Source organism: Podarcis cretensis, assembly GCF_951804945.1.
Source record: "Podarcis cretensis genome assembly, chromosome: Z".
Taxonomy (NCBI): Eukaryota; Metazoa; Chordata; class Lepidosauria; order Squamata; family Lacertidae; genus Podarcis; species Podarcis cretensis.
Window position 1 is genome coordinate 42,094,302 of NC_137184.1, and position 24,047 is coordinate 42,118,348.

Here is a 24,047-nt window from a genome sequence, read left to right on the forward strand (position 1 = left end):
CCATACTGCACACAGAGAAGCACTACTTCAAACGCATGTATAAAAATGTCACTATCAAAATGTTCCTGGAGGAAGACACATAGGATATAGGCTGACTGCAACTGAACTGATTCTTCCAAGTGTCAAAGCAAGTTTAGTATATCCAATCAAGTGTCAGGCAGTCTGCAAAACACATTTAAGTATAGGCTGCTGAACAGTACTCATGATTAAAGAGCCATAGCAAAGCAAAAGAGCATAAAGCATAATGCCTTAAAATTACACACCAAAACTGGCACCCAAAATTGCCTTACTGTACATCAGAAAAATAAACACTCACATTACATATATCTCAACAAAGCTTAAATGCACCCCATGAGGTAGATTGGTATTACCCACATATTACAGATGGTCAGTGGGGGTGCTTAAGACTGTCTGAATACCTCTAAGACAGTCTCTGAGAGACTGTTATAGATTGTGTGGGGGGGCGTGGGGGGGAGTGGCACTTGCCTAAGGACACACACAGAGCTCATGGCAGAGGAGATATTTGAACTGGAAATTTCCTAGTTCATTATTTCAGTCTCTAAGACAAATGTTACACCACAGCTTGGACAAAATTTGAAGGTCCACTTGTCCAAGAGATATGTGTGGTTGCACTTACACCCCACATGTGCTCATATGGGGGCTCATATGATTGCGGCATACATGCATGAAACCCGAAATCCCACAGATTATGTCTGTTCTCCCTGCCACCTCCTGATATTGACAGTGTTTCACACCAAACTCATGTTTTGGCTTGGTGTTCTGTGTGAGCACCAAACTCAACAATGCTTAGCATTTTTTAATGTTCAAAGTGCTTCAAATGCACTCTCTCAAAAACCCATACAATAATCCTGTTTGACTAGCCACCCACACAGACAGGGAAACTTGTGACTGACAGATAGTGGCTTATCACATTGACCCTTCAGTTTGGTTCTTATTTGTTCTCACCGAAGCAAACTTGTGTCCAAAGCTTATCCACTCTTTCTGCACCAAAACTTGAAAGCCCACAATCGTCCGGTAGTAGCTGTCCAACATCAACATAGCTAGAGAGGTGAGTTGTGCTGTACGGTCCCAACCATCACTGCAGTGTACCAAAACCGAACTCTTTCCAGAGGAGACTCTGTCTGCTACTTGAATAGCACCTGTTAAAACAAGCTGGCGAAAGGAATAAAAATACAGTTAAGGTAACCCTAAAGTTCTAATTAAAAAACTGAGACCATAATCCTGTGCTGCATAAGTGCACAAGTGTCAGGCATAGGTCAGCAATAAAAATAAAAAAGCACCCAGTGTCAGTGAAGCTAACTCTTTATTCAAAGAAACCAAAACGGTGCAGGGCTAGCGATCACAGCAACATTTCCCAGTAGGTCTTGCCCCAATGAGGCACTTGCAAGGACTGAAGGTCCCCGCCTTCCGACTGCTCTCTAAGCTTCCTCTTTCCCCAGCAGCCTAAGGCTCCTTTGCCTGGTCTCTCATTGCACCACCTTCTTCATTTCTCTCTGTGTTCTGGGAGTCCAGGGGGGAGAGAAGCTGGTCACAGCAGGAGGGGGAGGCTCCTTGGCTTCTTCAGCTGCCTGCTTCCACTCTGCCACCTGGCCCCTCTCCTCTCCCGCCTCTGAGTCTGAACCACTCTCTTCCCCAGCCTCTTCCTGCTCACCAAACCCTCTTGTTGCCTCTTCAGCTTCCGTAACTTCCTCCTCCCAGTCTGCTCCCTCTTACCACACATTGTCATCCCACCACCATTCCCTTGGGGGTTCCCCAGCTGGTGCCCCCCACCACTGCTCTGCATCCAGCCAGTCCATGACAATGAGCCAAGTGCTCTTTTTTATCCATACCTTGATATGTTCAAGCCAGTGGGTGGACTCCAGGCTAGATAGCCAGTGAGATTCCTCTACATGAGGGTAAACAATGTCCTTAAGCTTTTTCAAGGATTCCCGCATGACATGAATATTATGAATATCTAGGAAAACCAGCTCAGCATTGGCATATGCATCATCACTTTCATAACCTCCTCCAGTTGCCTGAGAGTCAAAAAAAGGAAGTGTGTGTATTTAGCCTCCATTCCACAATTACTACAATATTCCCCCCCCTCCCCAGGAAAACACAATTGGCAACTTAAAGAATAAAGAGTGGTTACATCATACCATATTCTCACCAAAAAGAAAGTAAATTTGAGTTTAGACAGTTTATAATATATTTCAAAGCTTTCCACTAAGCAGCAGTATCTATTTACCAAATAGATAGGATCAATAAGTATCAGTACACAGAGCAAGAAGGAACTACTAAGGGTTTATGTAAGTGGACATGGTTCAAAAGGCATTTCTATCACAAGAATAGTATGTTTAACATCAAACATCTAAGTGGGTATTATGTAAGGTAAAGGTAAAGGTAAAGGTACCCCTGCCCGTACGGGCCAGTCTTGACAGACTCTGGGGTTGTGCGCCCATCTCACTTAAGAGGCCAGCGCTGTCCGGAGACACTTCCGGGTCACGTGGCCAGCGTGACATCGCTGCTCTGGCCAGAGCCAGAGCCAGAGCCGCACACGGAAACGCCGTTTACCTTCCCACTGGTAAGCGGTCCCTATTTATCTACTTGCACCCGGAGGTGCTTTCGAACTGCTAGGTTGGCAGGCGCTGGGACCGAGCAGCGGGAGCGCACCCCGCCGCAGGGATTCGAACCGCTGACCTTTCGATCGGCAAGCCCTAGGCGCTGAGGCTTTAACCCACAGCGCCACCTGCGTAACACAGTCCAAATTTGCTAGTTTCCAGCACCATAAGCATTTGACCAATTAGTATTGCTTTAATCACAGCCCCAGAGCCTTCTAATTCCATTTTAAAGCCTCCTTTCTTCTAATAAAATCTTTCCAGTTCAAGCTTTGGCATCCTAATAATTTTTTTTTTTTTTTGGCCAAGCACAACTTAAAAATAAGCAAATGGCACTACAAAGAAAACAGTCTCAGTTTTCATAAGCTTCGTAATTTAGTTGCTAAATATGTTCCATGGCAAGGGCTAGTAAAGAGACGAAAAGTACACACCCCTGAGGAGTTATGGAAACTCTGAACAGACTTTCCAAGGCATTTGCTGTCATCACATTTCCCAAAGCAGAGCAAAGTTTAGCCAAGTTCTTTTAACTAAGGAAAAGCAAGTGCTTCTTTTTTTAATCAACGCTATGTAGTATGTTAGGCTGCAGAAGCCTATCTAGGTCCTGTCTGTCTGGAGCAAAAGGAGACAGTTAAATTTAGCTGTGGGAGGGGCTGAGTAATCCTGGGGTGTGGGTCAAGAAATAACAAAGCAAAGAGAATAGCCAGAGTGCAGGAGGGAAGGAATGCAACCACTAGACTTATCATAAACAATTTCCAAATTTTGCATTTTTCTCCATTTAAAGCAATGACAATTCCCCCACTGTTTCCAAAGTTTAAAAGGTCAGAAACACTGTTCTTCTTAGACTAAGGAAAGAGCTGCCAGATGCAGTCCTGGATATCATAGAAGTTGCACATGAAGAAAGCAGACACACAAAACCAAGAGAATGCATTTGTATGCTTATCATTTCCTCTATGAACCTACCCATCCATTCAGATCTGATGGCAAGGCACTACTCCAATTCTTACCCATTAGGGAGTCCTAACCTGCTCACCTTTGGTACTCCCTTTTCAATCAAAGCATTTGGGCAAAGTGGATTAAGCTAGCTAATTTTTTATTTGCGGTTTCCTGCTGGGTTTACTGGAATTTTAGCATTCCTGTTGGTTGCATTTCATTGCCCATATATTTTTCAGTTATTTTTAAGTCGCACAGGGTTTACAGTTAACAGAAGCAGGGCAGAATGGTTTAAAATAAACCAGATCTGGAGATGCCATGCCCATCCCCCGCTTGCCAAGTTTAAATCTTGTTAGGAAGAACTTGAACTCCTACCACAAAGGCTTACTTGAAGCAGATTCTGCGGCTGACACAAAATGATAACGTTCCGGTCAACCACCAAAGCTGACTGTGCAGAATATGATGCCATTTACAAATGACAAATCCAGAGAGCATTCTGAAATAGCAGCTATTTCTAATATCTACAAAATACACTGCAAATAAAAGGCTCTTTAGCTACTGTTATAGTGGTGCTATGAAGACTTTCACTTACCTTATTGGCTACAGCATTAACACTGGGTCTTGCATCATAAATAGTCAGTTTGGAGAGCTGGCCATTTGTTTCCCTGATGAGCTCCAGATACCTTTCATCATCTTTGTTTCTTTTGCCACTCATACCAACAAGTGGCTGGCTAGAGCGTGTGATAACGGCTTGGTTCTCGGGATGGATCCATGACAACACCTGTGGCACAGAAACACAGGTGGAGCCCAATCGGAAGAAAATGTACTTTGCATCTGCTGAAGTTCAATTCTCGAAGCAAGTCAGGAATTAATGTTAGACACCCTTTTCAATATTACACGAGCCCCACAGAAAGCATATTTCTTTGGATTCATCTCACCGCACTCATGTGACATTGAAAGGCCTGCAGGTATATGGGTGAAGCCAATCATGGAAGTCCTTTCTAAAGAAGGGAAGTGCATGCTAAGATGATAAGGTAACTTTTGAAAGGGCACCGCAGTCGAGGATGGGAAGTTAATAGTTCTGAAAATGCGTTCAACAACAACCAGCTCAAAGCTAGAATCCTTCACTCATACAAGGAAGATAACAGGAGTGTTCCAAATATTGACAAGAGCTCGACTGAAGTTCACAAGAGAAGTAATTAATTTACCTTTTTTTTCTTTTTCAAATTGAGGCCTTTAATTTTGCTCAAGACTAGATAACAACTTTTAAGATATCATTCACCTTTACAATTAAGTTATTTAGTCAATTATACAATACAGAAAATGCTGAGGTTATTTAAATGTAAGATCATAAGCGGACAAGAATAGTTAGCAACTTAGAGGCATTTTATAATAGCTCTCTTCCTGCCTTGAAATACACAAACAGGTTTCTGCTTTCAAATGCTCATTTGCTCAGCAGTTCTCAACATCAAAAAAAATTGACAGATGAAATCACTTACAGGAATTCTACCTCGGGACCTGAAAGCAGAAACCTTCTTGAGATCCTCATCTGTGGCATTATATGGCACTACCAAAAGGGATGGGTAAGTGTCACAAAGTGCATAGTGCTCATTGAGAAACGTTATCCTCCACTGTTCATTGGGCAGACGCTTAAAGAGAAAAGAGATAATATTTATGTGTCACCTTCTTGTATCTGCTTAAAAGCATGTGTCAAGGAACATAACTGGTGTGCTATTATGGCCACAGGGTGGCAACCACCTACCAATTTACCATGCATAACTCTAAACATCAGAACAGGAAATGTGAAGATAAAGGCTCACATGTGAGCAGAAGCCACTGATAGGGTGTTCTCTAGATCTTAAAAATTATAAAAAACAGTGAGGAACCTTAGAACCTTTTTCTTCTCTGAAATTTGACAAAAAAACAGAAGTACTTGGAATTTGCTCTGTCAGAAGGTATTTGTTGTCCTACAGAAAAATCAGTAATTAAAATGTAAACCAAAAACGGTACCAAAAATGGCAATGGAAAGCAGCTGAAAGGAAACTTCCTTCTACAACCTCTTTTCACCATTATAACTCCCAAATATCCATTACTTGTGTTTAAGGGTCAATGAAGTTGAAGGCAGCTTCTGTGTTCAAATTATACAATTAATTTCTGCAAGGAGTCTGCTGACCTAACAGGATGTTGGAGGACAACCCCCAAAGCCCACCATATTATTGAGAAAGGATGACTAGATCCCCATCTGCACTTGCATGCAAACTGGGATTTATGTGGGCTTTTGAATATTTTTTCACCTTTTCTTAAGATCTGGATCTCTAACCTTGGACCATACAGATGCATTCTTGAATCTGAATACTCCATATTCCATCAGAAAAATTACAGGAGGAAAAAAATCCATGTGAGTTATGATTTATATTAACATGCATTCAACTTGTTTAAATCTATGTTTGTAATTCTCACAATACAGTATGAAATGAGGCTTTGGGATTGTTCTGAGGTTAAATTGGGTGCATCTTACTTGAACCTATTTTTCATCTTGTCATTTTCTCTTTTTAAACTGAAGTGTGGTATTTTGAAATGATGTGCACAGAAGAGGCCACTTAAATTGTGCCCTGACTGCACAAATCGTTTTGAATTATGTGGAATAAAAGCAGCAAAAAAGCTGGGTGCATGATCTGTAAAGATCAGTAATATCAGAAATGTCTAACTAAAGGTTTTTTAAAAATCCCAAGGCTAGGAAAAAACACCTACACGGCTATACAATGAATTCCATTAAGAACTGAAATGCTTTACTAACAAATATTTTTCTTCTGGATTCAATATAGGATGCCAGTTGTTGTTGTCGTCGTCTCAAGAGACAATGGAGTGCACCTCTGGGGGTGAAGTCAAACAGGTGGAAAATCACAGCACCTGCTGTGGCCGAAGAGACCGGTAACTCCTTAACTGCTGCCTCCTACATTGTTTCTGCTGCATTCGTAGCACCAAACTGACTTCTCTGAGGCAGATTGTATGGAGTCCTGGGCTGCCAGATGATAAGGCCAGTTTGGCTGCAGGAATTGCTGGAAGGAGGCATACAAGATGCCATCCAACTGTGTTAGAGACTCCACTTTGAATTTGTGTAGGGTTTGTTCCTTAGTCTTTTCTTCTCCTGAAGAAAAGGCAGTGGGTAAGGACTTTTCCTTTGGGTTTACTCCCAAAGCCTTTCTCACAAAGGAGTATAGCCTCAAGGCAGCAGAGGTTTAGGATCAAAGTCTTCCTTCCCATAAATGGGCTACCTTCCCAGGATGACGAGCCCCACCTGCCCCTCACTTCCCTCTACAGCACGTGCAGTAACTGCGTTCTTGACCATTGGACCCACTATCAGTCTCGTCCACTCAATCTGCAGGAGCCTGTCTTCAGGTACAGGGGAAGTCCCTAAGTCACTGAGGGTTTGAGACCCATCAGCTACTCTCACCTGGTTTAGCCAGCCAGTTAGCGACATTTCCCAGAGTGTGGTCACATACTGGCAGCTTCCAGTAGCCACAGGTGAGAGCTCAATGCAGAGTGGGGACCAAAGATGGACAAACTACCCCCAGAAGGAGGATGACATGTCCCCCACCAGTACAACCCTTCCCATAATACCCCAGAGATGGTTCAACATCACACCTGTCAGAAATAATCAAGTTTCTCTGTATCCTATTTTTCTGTTCATTTAACCTGATTCAACCCCACAGTATAAACAAAATGTCACACAGAAAAACAGCTCTGCAGATGCTGTGGTAAAGAAAAGAAAAGAAAAGACTAAGACTTACCTGTCTCCTGTATTCAACCATGGGATTGTAGACCAGCCAGCCATTTTCAGAAAACTTCTCTTCATTTGCAAATGCAAAAAAAGGCTAGGAATGAAAAGAAATATTAGTCCTCGCAATTGCAACAAACAAAAGTACCTTCAAGGGAACAAAGCTGTCTTCAATTACGTCCCTAAAATAGTCAGTGACTGCTTTGCACATGTTCCTATCAGAATCACTCTTGAAATTCAAGTAGCTTCCCTCCTGTTAAAAACATGCTTCCATTTTCATTTTGAAATGTAAATGCAGAAGAGGATTTATCTTTAAAACCTAGTTATATGCAGTTCCCTGTTCCATCAAATACAGAGAGATGTCTTTTCAAGCTGAAGACTATCCAATAGCACTCATTGTTGTGTAAGACAGATTAATTGCCATCAATGAGAGAAAAAGGGTGCTTATTGCTCATTTGCAGAATGACTCCTGAAGCAATTCCACCCAAACATTCAGGTGCAGATTTACCCTGTCTAAGCCTTATGGGTTCAGGAAAGGAATGTGGGAATGCAAACTGCATCTCTTGACCACATTTAGTTGTTTCTGTATCCATATTATTCAACTTCAAACTGGTTATAAATTATGGGTTAGGAATAACAGTGCAGACATAACATTAAGCGTGCGGGAGCGGGTATACAGTATGTTGGGGCCAATTCTGAACACTTCATCTCAAGTTTCAGTTTATTTAGGCCCTTGCCAATATTAGTAATCTACACCTACTCCGGGAATTCAAATATTTTAGGTATGCATCTTTTATTTAGAAACACCTCCAAAGGTGGACTAATGTCTGCGAATATACCGGTGATTTTGTGCCTGAAGGAAAAGGGAGAGCAAGAATACACTTCAGTCTTAAATCCTTGTCACAGATGTAAGAGCCCTCTCCACCCATATGGCCAACTTTTAAATGGTCTCTGGTTTGTATAAGAATTGGCAAGGAAGGGTGAAAGTGAGGTGAACTGAATATGAAGTGCATCCCACGAGGTACAGCAAACCTTGGCAGATGTTACTAGAAAGATCTCATGCAGCTAGTGAAAAGTGAGCTGCTAAAATATGACAGAATAAGGTGAACTGAAGAAACGGGGCATCATTAAAATCCACAAACTGCTTCTCTATTTTTGTTTTTACAAAGGCAAGAAAATTAATTCCAGGGAAGGGGTGGGGAGACGATAATCACAAAAGCATTTTTGAAACAGACTAGTTCCAGTACCACAGGACTTACAAGAAAACATTGAGAAACATTCTCGCTCAAATTCTAGTCTATCTGAACATGTGGGATGGAAAGCAAAAGGCTCTCCATAAAAATGATTTAAAATTGTATTAAATGCTTACAAGCAAGAACAGCAAATCAGTAGCAATATCCTTTGCATATGTTCCTGAAGAAAGCCTCCCGTTATCTAGGGAAATTATCCAGCCTCTATCTGTCAAATGGATGGGAAAGCTAGTGTGCTGGGTGCCAGAATTTTTGCCCTCAGAACAATACTATTCACACAGGGGTATTTAAAACACCCAGAATCTCTTAAAACCACTAGAGTGGAGGTGGTAGAAAGAAAATACAAACAGTCCTGACTATAAAGAAAAAGTACTGAGTATTTTACTCTGGTGTCGTAATTTAGAGATGCTTGAGATTTTATTTATTATTTTGATTAGAATTATATAGCACGTTCTGAATGGCTGGTGCATTCTTAATACAACTGTATATTCAACTTTTGAATAAAATTAAAGTGAGGGGACTACATCCATTCTAATCTTTGAAACATTTGCTTCAACATATTGTGCTCTGCAAAAGCTGCACAGTGCCACACTGTCTGGAAAACAACCAGCTCGGTGTATTTGCAGAGTAAATGTAAAAAGCGGCATCAAGAACTGCCTCCCCTTGGCTAAAAATTGAGATGCATCCCTTTGTCCATGCCTGCCCAAACAGCATGCAACACCCTTGCTAGGCCCATCTGCACTTGCCTCCTAGCAGGCAGCCTGAATGCATTTTTTAAAGAGGGCTTTCGAAGATGCTGCATTAACAGTGCAGTCCAATTTTTCATTGTTGGGCTACTTGCAATTTTTTAGCTTCTGGAATTATATTGCGATGTTTATTTATTTCTCATTAGCTGCTCTCAAGTGTTTTTCAGAATACAAAATAGGAGGAAATGCTTTGGGAACAAATTTATTCAATATACAACAGTAATAAAAAAATGCCCAATCCACAGCTGAATATTGAGTTTTGTGTCTCTGAAGAAGCCTGAATATGCTGCTCAACACACAGCACTGCTCATTAACACCTGAGGAGGTATCCTGAAGCAAAGCACCAACATCCAAGAAACTAAGGAGTGATCTGCGTGACCCTCCAGAGGCCGACGCGGCTTGGCGCCGGCCTCCGGAGAGTCGCACAGAGCTACGCGGAGCCCGGGAGCGCAGGCAGCTCTGCGCAACCCTCCGGAGGCCAGCGCGGCTTGGCGCCGGGCTCCGGAACGATGAGCAGAGCTGTGCAGACCCCGGGAGGGCAGGCAGCTCTGCGCAACCCTCCGGAGGCCAGCGCAGCTTGGTGCCGGGCTCCGGAGGGTCGCGCAAAGCTGCGCGGACCCCGGGAGGGCAGGCAGCTCTCCGCGACCCTCCAGAGGCCGGCGCGGCTTGGCGCTGGGCTCCTGAGCGTCCGCAGAGCTGCGCGGAGCCCAGGAGCGCAGGCAGCTCTGCGCGACCCTTCGGAGGCCGGCGCGGCTTGGCGCCGGGCTCCGGAACGATGAGCAGAGCTGCGCAGACCCCGGGAGGGCAGGCAGCTCTGCGCAACCCTCCGGAGGCCAGCGCAGCTTGGCACCGGGCTCCGGAGGGTTGCGCAGAGCTTCCTGAAGCCTGGAGAGCGAGAGCCTCTCGCTCCCCGGGCTTCAGCGAAAGCCTGTATTCGCACCATAGGACGCACCCCCATTTCCCCTTCATTTTTGGAGGGGAAAAAGTGCGTCCTATAGGGCGAAAAATACGGTATGTGTCTAAAATAATACATTCCCCTGCATTAGATTATGGAACATTATGACTGCATTCTAAGACAAACTTACTTGGAAATAAATCCTATTTAACTCAGTGGGATTTTCTTCTGAGTACATGTGGTTAGGAACAGATAGCAAGACTCAGACTATTATTTTTAAAATACTTTCATTTAAAAAAATTAAAAATGTAGTGTAGGAACAACTTACCGAGTTATATGACTGTGGAAAAGCACATTTGGTCAGGACCTCAAATATATCTCTTCTGCTGTGACCTTCTTGTTTCAATGCAAAGCGTAAATTTCTCATATCCTAAAATTTAAATCAGAAAATTTAAAACATAAGGTGAACACAAAGAGATGAGCAGACAAATCAACGCATTCCAGACAAATCTATGCATTCTAAGTGCCTCTTCTCTATTTGTTCATTTGGTTTAGTCCTTCTGAACAGTCTCAAAGTCAAATATTGTGGTTTAACTAGTTTGTGGATGAGGCATCTTGTGGATATGTGTGTGTGTGTGTGCGGCAAATCATAAGACATTTATCAAGTTTCAAGGACTGGTCTTTTATAGTAGCAGGCTAACAGAATCCACTATGCTTTAAGTTTCTGAAATCAACTGACACCCTTGATATAAATAAAGTACTTTGATCCCTTTCCTAGAGCAAGGGAACATAGTTCAGTGGTTCAGCACTTGCTTTGTATGGAATAGGTCCCAAGTTCAATCCTGAGGAAAGACACAACATACAGTAGGCAATATTGATGGACCTATGGTCTCACTCAGTAGAGGGTAGCTTCCTATGCCCCAGGTATCTTTTTAAAATTATAATTAAAAAATGGATGGTTGATAACTAGGTGAACAGAGCAGTACTGCAGTCCCATCTCAACGATCCTGTCAGCCTGAACACCCATAGTGAAACAGTGATGCAATTTTATTACGCCCATTCAGCCAGGATTTCCTGCTTCATCTCTATCTTGCCAACATGTCTACCATCCACAAATTGCCAGCTCCATCTGCAAAGCTGCAGAAGGAGACAAGCTAGTTTCAACAAATTTCTACACTCCAAATCCCAGGCATCAGCCTTCCTTAGGCAGCTCCTTCCTATGAGTGAGGAAGACTCACTTGAGTCTTTCAGCATAGCTTTGTGCAACAGAGCATGTGCAGTAGGAATACTTTCTCCCTTATGTTCCCAAGATCCTAGGGACAGCCTCTTATTGGTGAAGGCAGGAAGAAAGAAACAAGGACTTTTCTGCAGAGGGACTTTCCTTCCGGAAATCTTTGCCTAAGGAAGACCCACCAGACTCGCTCACTTCAGTTTTTGACTGGCCTCGGATTGATTTCACTCCTATGTTGTGTTTATCTTGGATGCTTTATTTATCTTATTTAACCAAAGTTATGCACCACTTATTTGAGCAGAAGACCTAAGCGGTCTGCAAAGGACAATCTAAAAGGCTCATCAAAATTAAATAAGAAAAGAATGCATTAAGAAGAAGTTCCTTTTACATGCACTTGTGTTTTTCTTATACTGCTGTATAATACTTAGCCTATGTAATATACAAATATACGTTGCACATTGTATTCAACACTCCACTTTAACATACAATACAAGGAAAGATGGGATAACAGGCCCCACTCCACCATTTACTGCTGGGAGGCCAGCTCTATTTGGCCCCTCTCCTTCCCGAACTACTTTCATTCTAATGGATCATTATAGAAACTATGATGCAAGAAGGAATCAGGCTTGAGTTTGCTTGCCTTCACCTTCCTTTCACATTGCTTTTTCCTTATAGACTACAGGCTTATGACAGCAGGGACTGTCCCGCTTTTACTGATCTTCTATAAGCCACTATGGGAGTCTAGTTAGCTGGAGAGCAGGAGAGTAATGCTTTTATTACACAAGCCTTGACACCTGCCTTCAGAGCCCTGGCAGATAACACATCTTAAATCAAAACTACTGCAATAACATATTATTGTATTCAAAATTTAGGAATTGTCAGGGAAGAGTTAGAAGTTTCCAGTTTCTCAGAGGGAGAAAGCATTCCCCAAGGGGGGAAGGAGAGCAGTGAATCTAATAGAAGAGAACAGGAGGAACAACAGGGAGGGACCGGCTGTTCCCAGGAAAGGCAAGGGTTGAGTTCTAGCTCAGATTTGGAGGAGGGGAGATACAAGCCAGCTATAGCCAGGAGGTTAGAAAAAAGAGTGGGGAAAACAAAGGGAAGGGCGCGTTCGACATTTTGAGAGTGGCTGGTCATGGAGAAGCAGAGCTCAGAAGGTATCTGAAATAAGTGACTCTGAGGAATAATATTTAAGAACTAAGATTATTTTGTTAATACGCAATAAAAAGTTTTATAAAAGAACAAGAAGCGTTCGTGTGGTAATCTGAAGAGGACAACGACCAGCCCTGACAGGAATCAACAAAATAAGATGTGCACAAAAGAACAAAAATGACTACTATTTCAAATGGCAAAGGATTGGTCTGAATCTTACCTTGCAAGTAATATCTAGCCCATAGGAATTCTCTCCTCTGCTGGAAGCGCCTCCCATTTTCTCAATCCTTGAAATGACACCCAAAGGGACATCCACTATTACCACTGGATCCTAGTTAGATAAATGATAAAGCAGATTATTTTTAACATGCTACATTAATTTTTTAAGCAAAACATATGTCTATCTTTCAAATATTTCACTGTCACACAGATGAAGTTGTGTGACATTGATTTGATGACAACTGCATTCACATGATGAACAGTGGGCTAACTGTATTTTTCCATGTATAAGACGACCTTTTTTCTGATTTTTTTTGGTGATAAATTGAGGATCGTCTTATACATTGTGATAAATTGTAATAAATAAATTTTGTGATAAATTGAGGGACGTCTTATACATATGCTAAGTAAACAAGGGCTGGTGCTGCAGCGGCAGCAGGGAAATGTCAGAGAGGAGGCTGCATACTCGCTCTTCCCAGCTTAGGAAGTGCCAGTATGCAGGGTATTACGGCACCAGTTCCGTCAGCCAGAGCAGGGGATCGTCAAAAAGCTGCTCAATAGCTCAGCGAACTTACAAAAGAAGCACAACAACTGTTGAGGGCTCCCAAAAATATGGGTTGTCTTATACATGGGGTCGTGTAATACACAGAAAAATACGGTAATTTGCTAGTCAGACTAGTAGCGCTTGTAAAAGGTAAAGGACCCCTGGATGGTTAAATCCAGTCAAACTTGACTATGGATAAGTCCAGTCAAACTCCCTCACTTCAGGCTAAGGAAGCTGGTGTTTGTCCGCAGACAACTTTGCGGGTCATGTGGCCAGCATGACTAAACCGCTTCTGGCACAACAGGACACCGCGATGAGTGCCAGAGTGCACGGAAATGCCGTTTACCTTCCCGCCGCAGCGGTACCGATTTATATACTTGCACTGACATGCTTTTGAACTGCTAGGTTGGAAGGAGAAGGGACAGAGCAACAGGATCTCACCTCGTCACTTGGACTCAAATCAGCAACCTTCTGATCGGCAAGCCCAAGACACTCAGTGGTTTAAACCATGATGCCACCACTCAATGCAAATGTAGTATGTATGGGGGGGGGGGCAGATTTAAGTTTTTCCTATATAACCAACTCAGCAATGCTGCCAGGAAGTCACCTCCAAGCCGTCGCTGCCACCACCACATCCTCTCTCTGTCACACTCTTCAGTTACAATACAATGAAAAAAAAGACTCCTGGGTGAATGAAATACAAAAGTGTATCTCAAAGATAACTGAACAAACTACTGCAAGCATCTATTGTTAATCTCATCTCAACTGAGTTTGGCAACCTAGTTTCAATTGCAGGTGTTTTGACAGAACTGTGAAGTGAGACAAATTCTCTCTCTCTCTCTCTCTCTCTCTCTCTCTCTCACACACACACACACACACACACACACACTACAATTATCAGCTGCACCTGATAAATCTGTCTATATCCATTTTATTTGTTCTAAGTCCCAGCCACTGATCTCAGAGAGCTTGGAAGTTTTTGGCAAATACCTGCGAAAGGTTATTTTCCATTGAACACCCAAGATCTTGGAGCAAGTCTTTTTGTCTCACTGTCAAGAGGTCATAAAAACAGAGGTGACAGATAAAAGAGCCTGCTTGGGTCAGGGAGGCTCAAGCCACACAGCTCCTCTACCCAAAGACTCTGGAGCATCACCAGGTTGGTACATCCCATCTTGGAGATTTAAAAAGTTTTTCAGAGTCAGCTGCTTAGCTCTATGTAAGTTCTAGCGGGTGGCACTGTGGTCTAAACAACTGAGCCTCTTGGGCTTGCAGATCAGAAGGTTGGCAGTTTGAGACTGCATGACGAGGTGAGCTCCCATTGCTCTGTCCCATCTCCTGCCAACCTAGCAGTTCGAAAGCACACCAGTGCAAGTAAATAAATAGGTACCGGTGGTAAGGTAAATGGTGTTTCTGTGAGCTCTGGTTTCCGTCATGGTGTTCTGTTGCGCCAGAAGTTGTTTAGTCTTGCAGGCCACATGACCCAGAAAGCTGTCTGTGGACAAACGCTGGCTCCCTTGGCCTGAAAGTGAGATGAGTCCCGCACCCCATAGTCACTTTTGACTGGACTTAACTGTCTAAGGATCCTTTACCTTACTAGCTAGTGTCTAAGGCATGGACTAAAAATAGGTTTAAGTCAAAAAGCACCCTCTGCAGAATCCCCTTTTGCTTTCTGAGCTGTAGAACGTGAGGGGAAAGTGGTGTTTGCTTCACATTGCATCTGAGCAATACAAGCTGGGCAAATTCATAATTGTAAATCAGGTAAATTCCACATGGCAAACTGCAACTATAATCAAATTTAAACCAGCAGATAGGCCACTTTAACCAATCCCTTCCATCCCACGATATGCTGCTATAGAGTATTTACCGATTCCACACTTCTCAAGTACAGCCTGTAGTTTGTTATGTATAGTCTTCCTTTAACAGGTCCATTAAATGGGCACATGTAAATGACTTCCTTGTCTGTGGAAGCAACAGTAGTTATACATTTAAAATACTGCAACACAGTCAAAAATCATATTTATTTCTTTGGGACAAAACAGCAAGGATTTGCTTTCAATTCAGATAAGTGGCAGAGCTTGCTTATAACAATATGCCATACCTCTTTAAAGCAGGAAATTGAAAATAGGAACACAGGAAACTGCCTTGAACTTAATCAGATCAGCTTAGTATCAACTACAGGCTGGAGTCTCTGTCAGCCCTGCCTAGAGATACCAAAGATTGAACGCAAGACCTTCTGCATTCAAAGCAGAAGCCACTGAGCTTTGACACTTTCCAAAACACCAGACAAGAAGGAAATAACCACATAAATAGCTCCAGGTGCCCAATAAGGCTTTGTGTTTGGGAATGCAGAAAGTTGCCATGTCCACTTATTGGTCCACTCTCCAGGGTTCCAGAGAGACTCTTTTGCTAGCACTGAACCTGGGACCTTCTGCATACAAAGCACGTGCAAACCCTCTCTTGCCATGAACCTACCCAGATACTGTGATCATAATCTGACGCCTTTCTTCCTGTGCCTCCTCCACAGGAGGTCCAGCGGTGGCAACAAGAGAATAGGCCTTTTCTGCAGTGGCTCCCTGTTTGAGGAATGCCCTCCCTGGGGAGGCTCACCTGGTGCCTTCATTATGCACCTTTAGGTGCCAAACAAATATGTTCCTTTTCAACCAGGCTTTGGGCTGACTAACATCCTGCATACTTTAAAATGTGTTTGTCTGCTGGGGAAGGAGGTGTCAGTCTTTTGTTCTGTTCCTCTTTCTATTATGTATTTCATGTTTTGATCTTGTATTTTTATGCTGTGAGCCACCATAAGATGAAAATAAATTTAACAAATAATAAATGCTCTACTGCCGTGTAATGCCCCTTGCCATAATATTCCTATCTATATTATTTTCAAAAAAGAGGTAATACAAAAAAAGGAACAGGTAAGTACAGCGCTTTCATACTGCTGAAGAATTTTTAAAAATCTCTCCATACCCTTCCCACGAGCAATCCGTATCTCCATAGTACTCTTGAGCAGCTTTTGGCACATGAGCAGCCTTCCTCTACCCTAAATACTGTAATACATGAGTTTTGAAGCTCACAGGATTTTCAAAAGCAGGATCTGTGAAGTTCCACAGGCAGTGTTCAAAACTCCCTGTTCTAGGCGCATTTTGCAAAAGGGAATTTCATTAGCGCAAGCAGTTTCTGAGCTCTGGGCGCAATACTGCACCTAAGATTTCAGATTAAAACTGCCACGGCTGAAAGGAAAGGAGGACCCTTTTCTGCCTCCCCACTTCCAGCTACTCTCTGAAGACTGGAGAAGAGACCCTCTTAAGCATATTAGAGAGGTGGGCAGGGGAAGGACTAGACCATGTGAAAAATGAACATAATATTTCAGCTGCCGTTCATTCATTTTCAGCTTTGTATTCTTGTTCCAAAAAAGTGCGCCTAGACATTCCATTGTTACACCCATTACCTAGGTTTAAGGTGCCATTTAGTTCCTAGCTTTCATATCTCTGTTTTTAACACTGTCCACAGGACAATCCAAATGGCTGAAAGTGCCCCTAGTGTAACTTGGAACCCATCCTGACTATGTTAAATGGACATTAGCAGCTGCACCAAGTGATAACTTGCACAAGAGAAAACAGCCACCACAGTCCAATTATGATAGGATTATTTCTGAAAGTATTGTCTATCAGGCATAGATGGGCATTGCTTTACGACGCCAGAATTGAATATTGGCTCCTGCTAGGTCTTTTTAATGCCTGGCTGTGGTTGAATGGACAGCTACCAGCACATGTCCAATTGGTCAAGTTACAGTTAGTAACTTGAACTCAATACAGATTTATGTTTATTATTATTTTGCATTATACAGAACCAGGAGCCACTGTTGACAACTTGAGAGAGCAAGAAGGACCAGAAGATTTGGGGGTGTAGGGAGAAGAGCAGCGGACACAGGGGAATGGTTCTTAGCTCAGAGGCAGAGCATCTGCTTTGCATGAAAAAGGTCCCCAGTTCAATCCCTCCAGGCATCTCTACGTAGGGTTGAGTGAGATCCCATCTGAAACCCTAGAGAGCTACTGCCAGTTAGCGCAGGCAACAATGAGCTAAATGGTCCCTCAAAGGCATCAGGGATCAAGCAGGGATATAAGGGATCAGGTATTGTGGACCCAAGTTGTTAAGGGTTTTGCAAATTAATACAAGAACCTTTAACCTGGTCCAGTAGTGTAGGGGCAGGCAGTACAAGCTCTTAAGCACTGGAGTTATGTGACAGTCTGTCCCTAGTAGTAGTCTAATCACAGCATCATGCTCATTTTTGTTTTTCAGCTGAAAATACCTCACTATCACTCACGTTTCCACCCTGCAAGCTAGATACTCTTTTATAAAAAAAATAATACTCAGATAATACAATAAAGGACAGCCTAGATTCTTCCAAAAGTGCGAGCTCTTGACACAGTGGAGCTTATTTTAGTGGGGGACGCTAAAATATATTATCCTCCACTTGCCCTGTTCATGGATCTTCCTGTACATTTGAACTGGCTCTTGGGAAATTGATTATGCACAACTGTTGGTCTGTGTTTTTACCTGTCCCTCTTGTTTCCCCTGGTAGACGAGGTATTTCTTCATTGCGTTCCCAGTTAGTTCCATCTTTCACAGGCTAAGGGGAAAATAATATCAAAAGAAGAACCGATTAGATCATGCAGTTTTGTCATGGCCCTGCACCTGCAAACTTCACATCAGAAGAGGAAGCTGAGAAATTACAGAGCTCTAGTACACGCTTGGTGTTCCCTACCTTTCCTTTCAGGTATTAAGTTTGAAGTTTTAAGAGAAACAGACGTTACAAACCTAAAGATGTTAGGAACAATCCAGATCCTCAAGCACAAAACTAATGACAGCTAAGGGCTTCAGAGATAGATGTCCAGAAATATTATTGATATATATAAAAAACAAAAAAAAGAAAAGAAAAGAGAAGGACAATTTAAACCAGAAAATACACTTGCCTTTTTAACTGAGGAGCCCTCGAAGGAATTTGAGTTACATCTAGGGGTTGATGAGGACGCCATGCTGGGGGGGGGGGAGGGGATCTGTTAAGAAAGCAAGCATACACTATGTAAAATTTACCTGGATTGCATACATTATTATATTCCAATGCAACACTTTCAAGGGTGGGGGGAAAAGATCATTTCAATAAATGCCTCCACTTTTACTCATTATAATCACAATACTGGATGGCTTCCAAAGATCTCACATGCTCGTACACTCAAAGTTTTTTGGAAAGTGAATTAAAACATTAAAAGTGGTTCCAACAATGGTAGCCAGCCAAGCCAACAGAATACTTAAATAGCAGAAGTTTCCATTTGGGGTTGAGTGTTGGTAGAAATCAGTTTTTTTTAAAAAAAAAAGAGTTAGCCACTTTCACCAATCCATTTTAGCAAGATTGAACACATCCACAGAAGACAATGAAAACAGCAGTAAATTTCCAGTTTTGATTCCTGAAGTGAAGCACTTACAAGATGGGTGCTTCCACCTCCTTGATGGGACTCCTTTAAATTGCTGTGCTAGTTTTGATTAATAGCAAGTGCATTGGTGGATTTTGGATTGAGGTGGGAGAGGCTGAAGTTCTCCTCCTCCTGATGCAACAGCCTCCACTACTGGCAGTGCGCTTTTTTCGCTGTTCCAGGATCATAATGTACCTATCTGCCAATTATCTGATGAAGTGTTGTTGTTTTTTACAGCCGGGGCGCGGTTCCGGCACCTCTCAGGTAGGTACCATTGCAGGCCAGCACTCCCCCTGCCCACTTCTCGCCTTTACTGCCCACTTCTCACCTGAGAAGCCCAAAATGAACATTTCAAGTCAAAACGGAAGCTGGCCAGCATGTGCAAGTCTACACTTTTTTTAGATCTGACTCCACCTAGCTCCTAGCCACAATTGGTCAAGCTACAGGGCAGGGCCAATTCTTATTTCCTTCAATCCAATTCCTGTGTAGCAGCAGCGGGCTTTAAGCTTTCCAGCCAGGTGCTTACCATTGCATGACCGCACATTTACACAAGGGCTCTTCTGAGCTGCCCTCACCATCCACCTGAATCTAAGAGAACAAGGGAGGTGGGAGTGTATTTATTTGACCTGCACCAGAATCAGGGACTCAAACCAGCCAGGAAGACAGCTTGCCGTAGTTTTTATCACCTCTGCATGTGGTGAACGCATCTGCTCAAGTCTGCCCTGAGTCGCCTGGCGGCTTACTGTAACAACTTCAATGTGAGTTGCAGCACCTATTTTTCGGGGTGGTGATGTTGGGAAGCACTGAATATATGGTTGCTAAGACAGCAAATTCTGGGAACTCTCCAATTCCTCAAGAAGCAACCTGATCTGGTTAATAATAATAATAATAATAATAATAATAATAATAATTTATTATTTGTACCCCCACTCATCTGGTTGATGGCAGAACAGTGATGGCAGAAAGTGAGGAGGAATTAAAGAACCTTTTAATGAGGGTGAAAGAGGAGAGTGCAAAATATGGTTTGAAGCTCAACATCAAAAAAACAAAGATCATGGCCACTGGTTCCATCACCTCCTGGCAAATAGAAGGGGAAGAAATGGAGGCAGTAAGAGATTTTACTTTCTTGGGCTCCATGATCACTGCAGATGGTGACAGCAGTCACGAAATTAAAAGACGCCTGCTTCTTGAAGAAAAGCAATGTCAAACCTAGACAGCATCTTAAAAATCAGAGACATAACCTTGCCAACAAAGGTCCGTATACTTAAAGCTATGGTTTTCCCAGCAGAGTGAGAGCGGGACCATAAAGAAGGCTGATCGCCAAAGAATTGATGCTTTTGAATTATAGTGCTGGAGGAGACACTTGAGAGTCCCATGGACTGCAAGAAGATCAAACCTATCCATTCTTAAGGAAATCAACCCTGAGTGCTCACTGGAAGGACATATCCTGAAGCCGAGACTCCAATACTTTGGCCACCTCATGAGAAGAGAAAACTCCCTGGAAAAGACCCTGATGTTGGGAAAGATGGAGGGCACAAGGAAAAGGGGACGACAGAGGACGAGATGGTTGGATAGTGTTCTCGAAGCTACCAGCATGAGTTTGACCAAACTGCGGGAGGCAGTGGAAGACAGGAGTGCCTGCCGTGCTCTGGTCCATGGGGTCACAAAGAGTCGGACACGACTAAACGACTAAACAACAACAACGTCTGGTTGGGTTTCCCCAGCCACTCTGGGCGGCTTCCAACAAAGATTAAAAATACATTAAAATGTCAAATATTAAAATCTTCCCTAAACTGGGCTGCCTTCAGATGTCTTCTAAATGTCAGGTAGTTGTTTACCTCTTTGACATGTGATGGGAGGGCGTTCCACAGGGCAGGCGCCACTACTGAGAAGGCCCTCTGCCTGGTTCCCTGTAACAACACTTCTCACAGCAAGGGAACCGCCAGAAGGCCCTCGGCGCTGGACCTCAGTGTCCAGGCTGAACGATGGGGGTGGAGACGCTCCTTCAGGTATACTGGGCTGAGGCCGTTTAGGGCTTTAAAGGTCAGCACCAACACTTTGAATTGTGCTCAGAAATGTACTGGGAGCCAATGTAGGTCTTTCAGGACCGGTGTTACATGGTCTCAGCTGCCGCTCCCAATCACCAGTCTAGCTGTCGCATTCTGGATTAATTGTAGTTTCCGGGTCACCTTCAAAGGTAGCCCCACGTAGAGCATGTTACAGTATTCCAAGTGGGAGATAACTAGAGCATGCACCACTCTGGCAAGACAGTCCACGGGCAGGTAAGGTCTCAGCCTGCATACCAGAAGGAGCTGGTAGACAGCTGCCCTGGATACTGAATTGAACTGTGTTAAAGAAGGATAGAACTTTCTTTATGTATGCCACAACAGCAGCAAGAATACTTATTGCAAAGTATTGGAAGACACAAGATTTACCCACCTGGGAAGAATGGCAGATGAAGGTGATGGACTACATGGAACTGGCGGAAATGACTGGCAGAATCCGAGACCAGGGAGAAGAGTCGGTGGAAGAAGATTGGAAAAAATTTAAAGTTTATCTACAGAAACATTGTAAAATTAAGGAATGTTAGAAGGATGTTGGAATGAAGCTATGTGGCTTTAGCAGAAATGTTATAAAGGATTAAGTAAAAATGGATTGGTAATTAGTGAAAGAGGAGAATGTAAAATTATAGTATATCAAGATAAATTTTTAGGATAAAAACAAAGATGGAAAGGACTTGCTGAAATATCTAATTGAACTAGAATACAAAAAAGGGAGGTGTGAGGAGGTCAAGGAAATAAGCAAAGGAAAGAAAGTTATGTAAAGGTTGGATTTGTGTTTTTGTTTTTGTTTTTGTGCTTTGTTTGTTTAACTTTTTCCTACTTTTCTTTCTGTAACCTTCAAAATTTTAATAAAATCTATTATAAAAAAAGGATACTGAATTGAACTGCACCTCCATAGACAGCTGCAAGTCCAAAATGACTCCCAGGCTGCACACCTGGTCCTTCAGGGGCACAGTTACCCCATTCAGGACTAGGGAGTCCTCTACACCCACCCATTCTCTGTCCCCCAAGAACAGTACTTCTATCTTGTCAGGATTCAACCTCAATCCATTAGCCACCATCCATTCTCCAACCACATCCAGGCACTCACACAGGACCTTCACTGCCTTCACTGGTTCCAATTTAAAAGAGGTAGAGCTGGGTATTATCCACATATTGATGGGCACCCAGCCCAAACTCCCTAATGATCTCTCCCAGAGGCTGCATGTAGATGTTAAAAAGCATACGGGAGAGGACAGAAGCCTGAGGCACCCCACAAGTGAGTTCACAGGGATTTGAACACTCATCCCCCACCACTACTAGTGGTTATCGAAAAAGCTCCAGAGATGTAACAACACTAACAGTAGTTAACTTACAAACCACTGTCACATTAAAACAATTATTTAACACTTGCGATGTGACATCACAGGAAACCCAACTATCCCTGTTAAGGTATCACCACAGTAAGATAGCACTTTTATCCTGCAGATGGGGTACCAAGGCTGAAAGACAGTGGTTTGCTTAAGGCGGTCTTCCTTAACCTGGAGCCTTCCAGATGTTTTGGACTACAATCCCCATTATCTCTGACCATTGGGAGTTGGACTCCTACATACCTGAAAGGCACCAGGCTGCAGAACACTGGCTTAAGATGTGAGCTCATGGGGCAGACAATATTTGAACAAGAGCTACTTAGCTCATAGCTCAGGTTTCTTAGCCACTAGGCGACACTTTGCTCTCAAAGATTCTGAATGCAATCCTACACCCACCTACCTAGAATGGAAGCAAGCTTCATTTAAAGAAAGAAAGGGTGGGGGAGCAGGTCTTTTGAGGCTGCATGTCAAGTTACTGAACATTACTCTCTCTTATTGTTTTATTTTGTACCTCTTGAAACTTGGTAATCTGCGGTCAATTTATTGTTATTATTGTAACTGCTTGCTTAATTGTTTTCATATCTGGAATGGTTCTATCTTATGTTAGGCATTCTGACAGCCCTTTTTGGTCTAAAGATGTGGGCTGCAACTGATAATACATATCTAAAATTAAACTTCTGAAGCTAAGACTACAATGCTTCAGTGGGTAGTATTTCTGCTTAAACACAGTACCTGCCCAGCAGAATAATATTTCCAAATAGCATCCTGGGAGTTTTGCCATCTTAAAAGGGGAAATTCAATATAGACGTTGCTATGTAAAAACACCCACTTTTTCTTCCCATAGAACCGATTATATGAGTTGTTTCTGGAAAGCTGCCAAAGAAAGACTGCAGCAGAACCTGAAACGGTACTCTATCCAGAGTATTAAAATAGAAACTATCCAATTATTAAGCAGCAGTCATTGCCATGCCAGAGTTCGTTTCTATTGTTTTAACCCGGTTTCCTGGAGCTGTGCATCCCTGTCTTTAGATCATCACTACTTGGGACTTCAGGAATCCCCAGAATATATATCCTTCAGCAGAAACTGCTTGCATTTCAAATAATGTACTTTATAAACTATTCATGAAAAGATAGCTATTTACTACTACTCAGAATGTTTTTTTCCTGAAACCCAAGGCTAGTAATATACCTCAAAATCTAGCTGCCAACATTTCTTAGATGCCATTTAATAAAATGTGATACTCATGGGAAGATCCAGCTGCAGCAACAAAGCTCAAGACCTCTGTTAATTTCTTACTCATGCAGATTTGTAGCTTGCTACCTTCAGGCAAACATTTCCACGCTGACTTGCATATCACACAACACAAACATGCATCTGCTCTGGAACCCCTGTGCATTGCAGAATATTGGAGCACATTTTCTAACCAAGGGTGCACAGCCAATTCTCATGGCAGATACCCCAGAGTCCAGGTCCACTAGGCTCAACACTGCCATGCATGGACTTCATATGCAGCTTAGAAGAGGCCCAATGCTTCCCTGAAGCTGATCACTGCATGAGGAAGAGGGAGCAGAAAGCAACATGTCTCTGAAATCAGCCCCATGAATGCTCCAAGGAGTCCCCAGGACACACAGTGAATACCTCAAACAGGCCACTGGGCAAAAAGACAAGGATTCCAAATAGGACCAAAGAGAGGGTTGGCCATATCTACAGCATGCATTTCAAGCCCATTTATACCACTTTAACGGTTATGACTTACCCTAAAGAATTCTGGAATTTGTACTTTACTCCTCACAGAGC

The 24,047-nt window shown here is 42.9% G+C and overlaps 1 protein-coding gene across 2 annotated transcripts in view; it reads right to left on the reverse strand.

Annotated features, from left to right (window-relative positions):
* The window catches only part of MTM1 (myotubularin 1), a 41,529-nt gene that overhangs the window by 10,773 nt on the left and 6,709 nt on the right, over window positions 1-24,047 (reverse strand). The window contains exons 2-11 of one of the 2 annotated variants that reach the window (XM_079962811.1): window positions 18,334-18,423; window positions 17,924-17,990; window positions 15,228-15,322; window positions 12,821-12,931; window positions 10,546-10,647; window positions 7,340-7,423; window positions 5,048-5,197; window positions 4,141-4,329; window positions 1,851-2,036; window positions 967-1,173 (exon numbers count right to left, since the gene is read on the reverse strand). In XM_079962811.1, the coding sequence (XP_079818937.1) occupies window positions 967-1,173; window positions 1,851-2,036; window positions 4,141-4,329; window positions 5,048-5,197; window positions 7,340-7,423; window positions 10,546-10,647; window positions 12,821-12,931; window positions 15,228-15,322; window positions 17,924-17,990; window positions 18,334-18,423 (1,281 nt within the window). Of the gene's footprint in view, window positions 1-966; window positions 1,174-1,850; window positions 2,037-4,140; window positions 4,330-5,047; window positions 5,198-7,339; window positions 7,424-10,545; window positions 10,648-12,820; window positions 12,932-15,227; window positions 15,323-17,923; window positions 18,017-18,333; window positions 18,424-24,047 lie in introns of those variants that run through there. The other variant, XM_079962810.1, reaches the window with a different exon arrangement.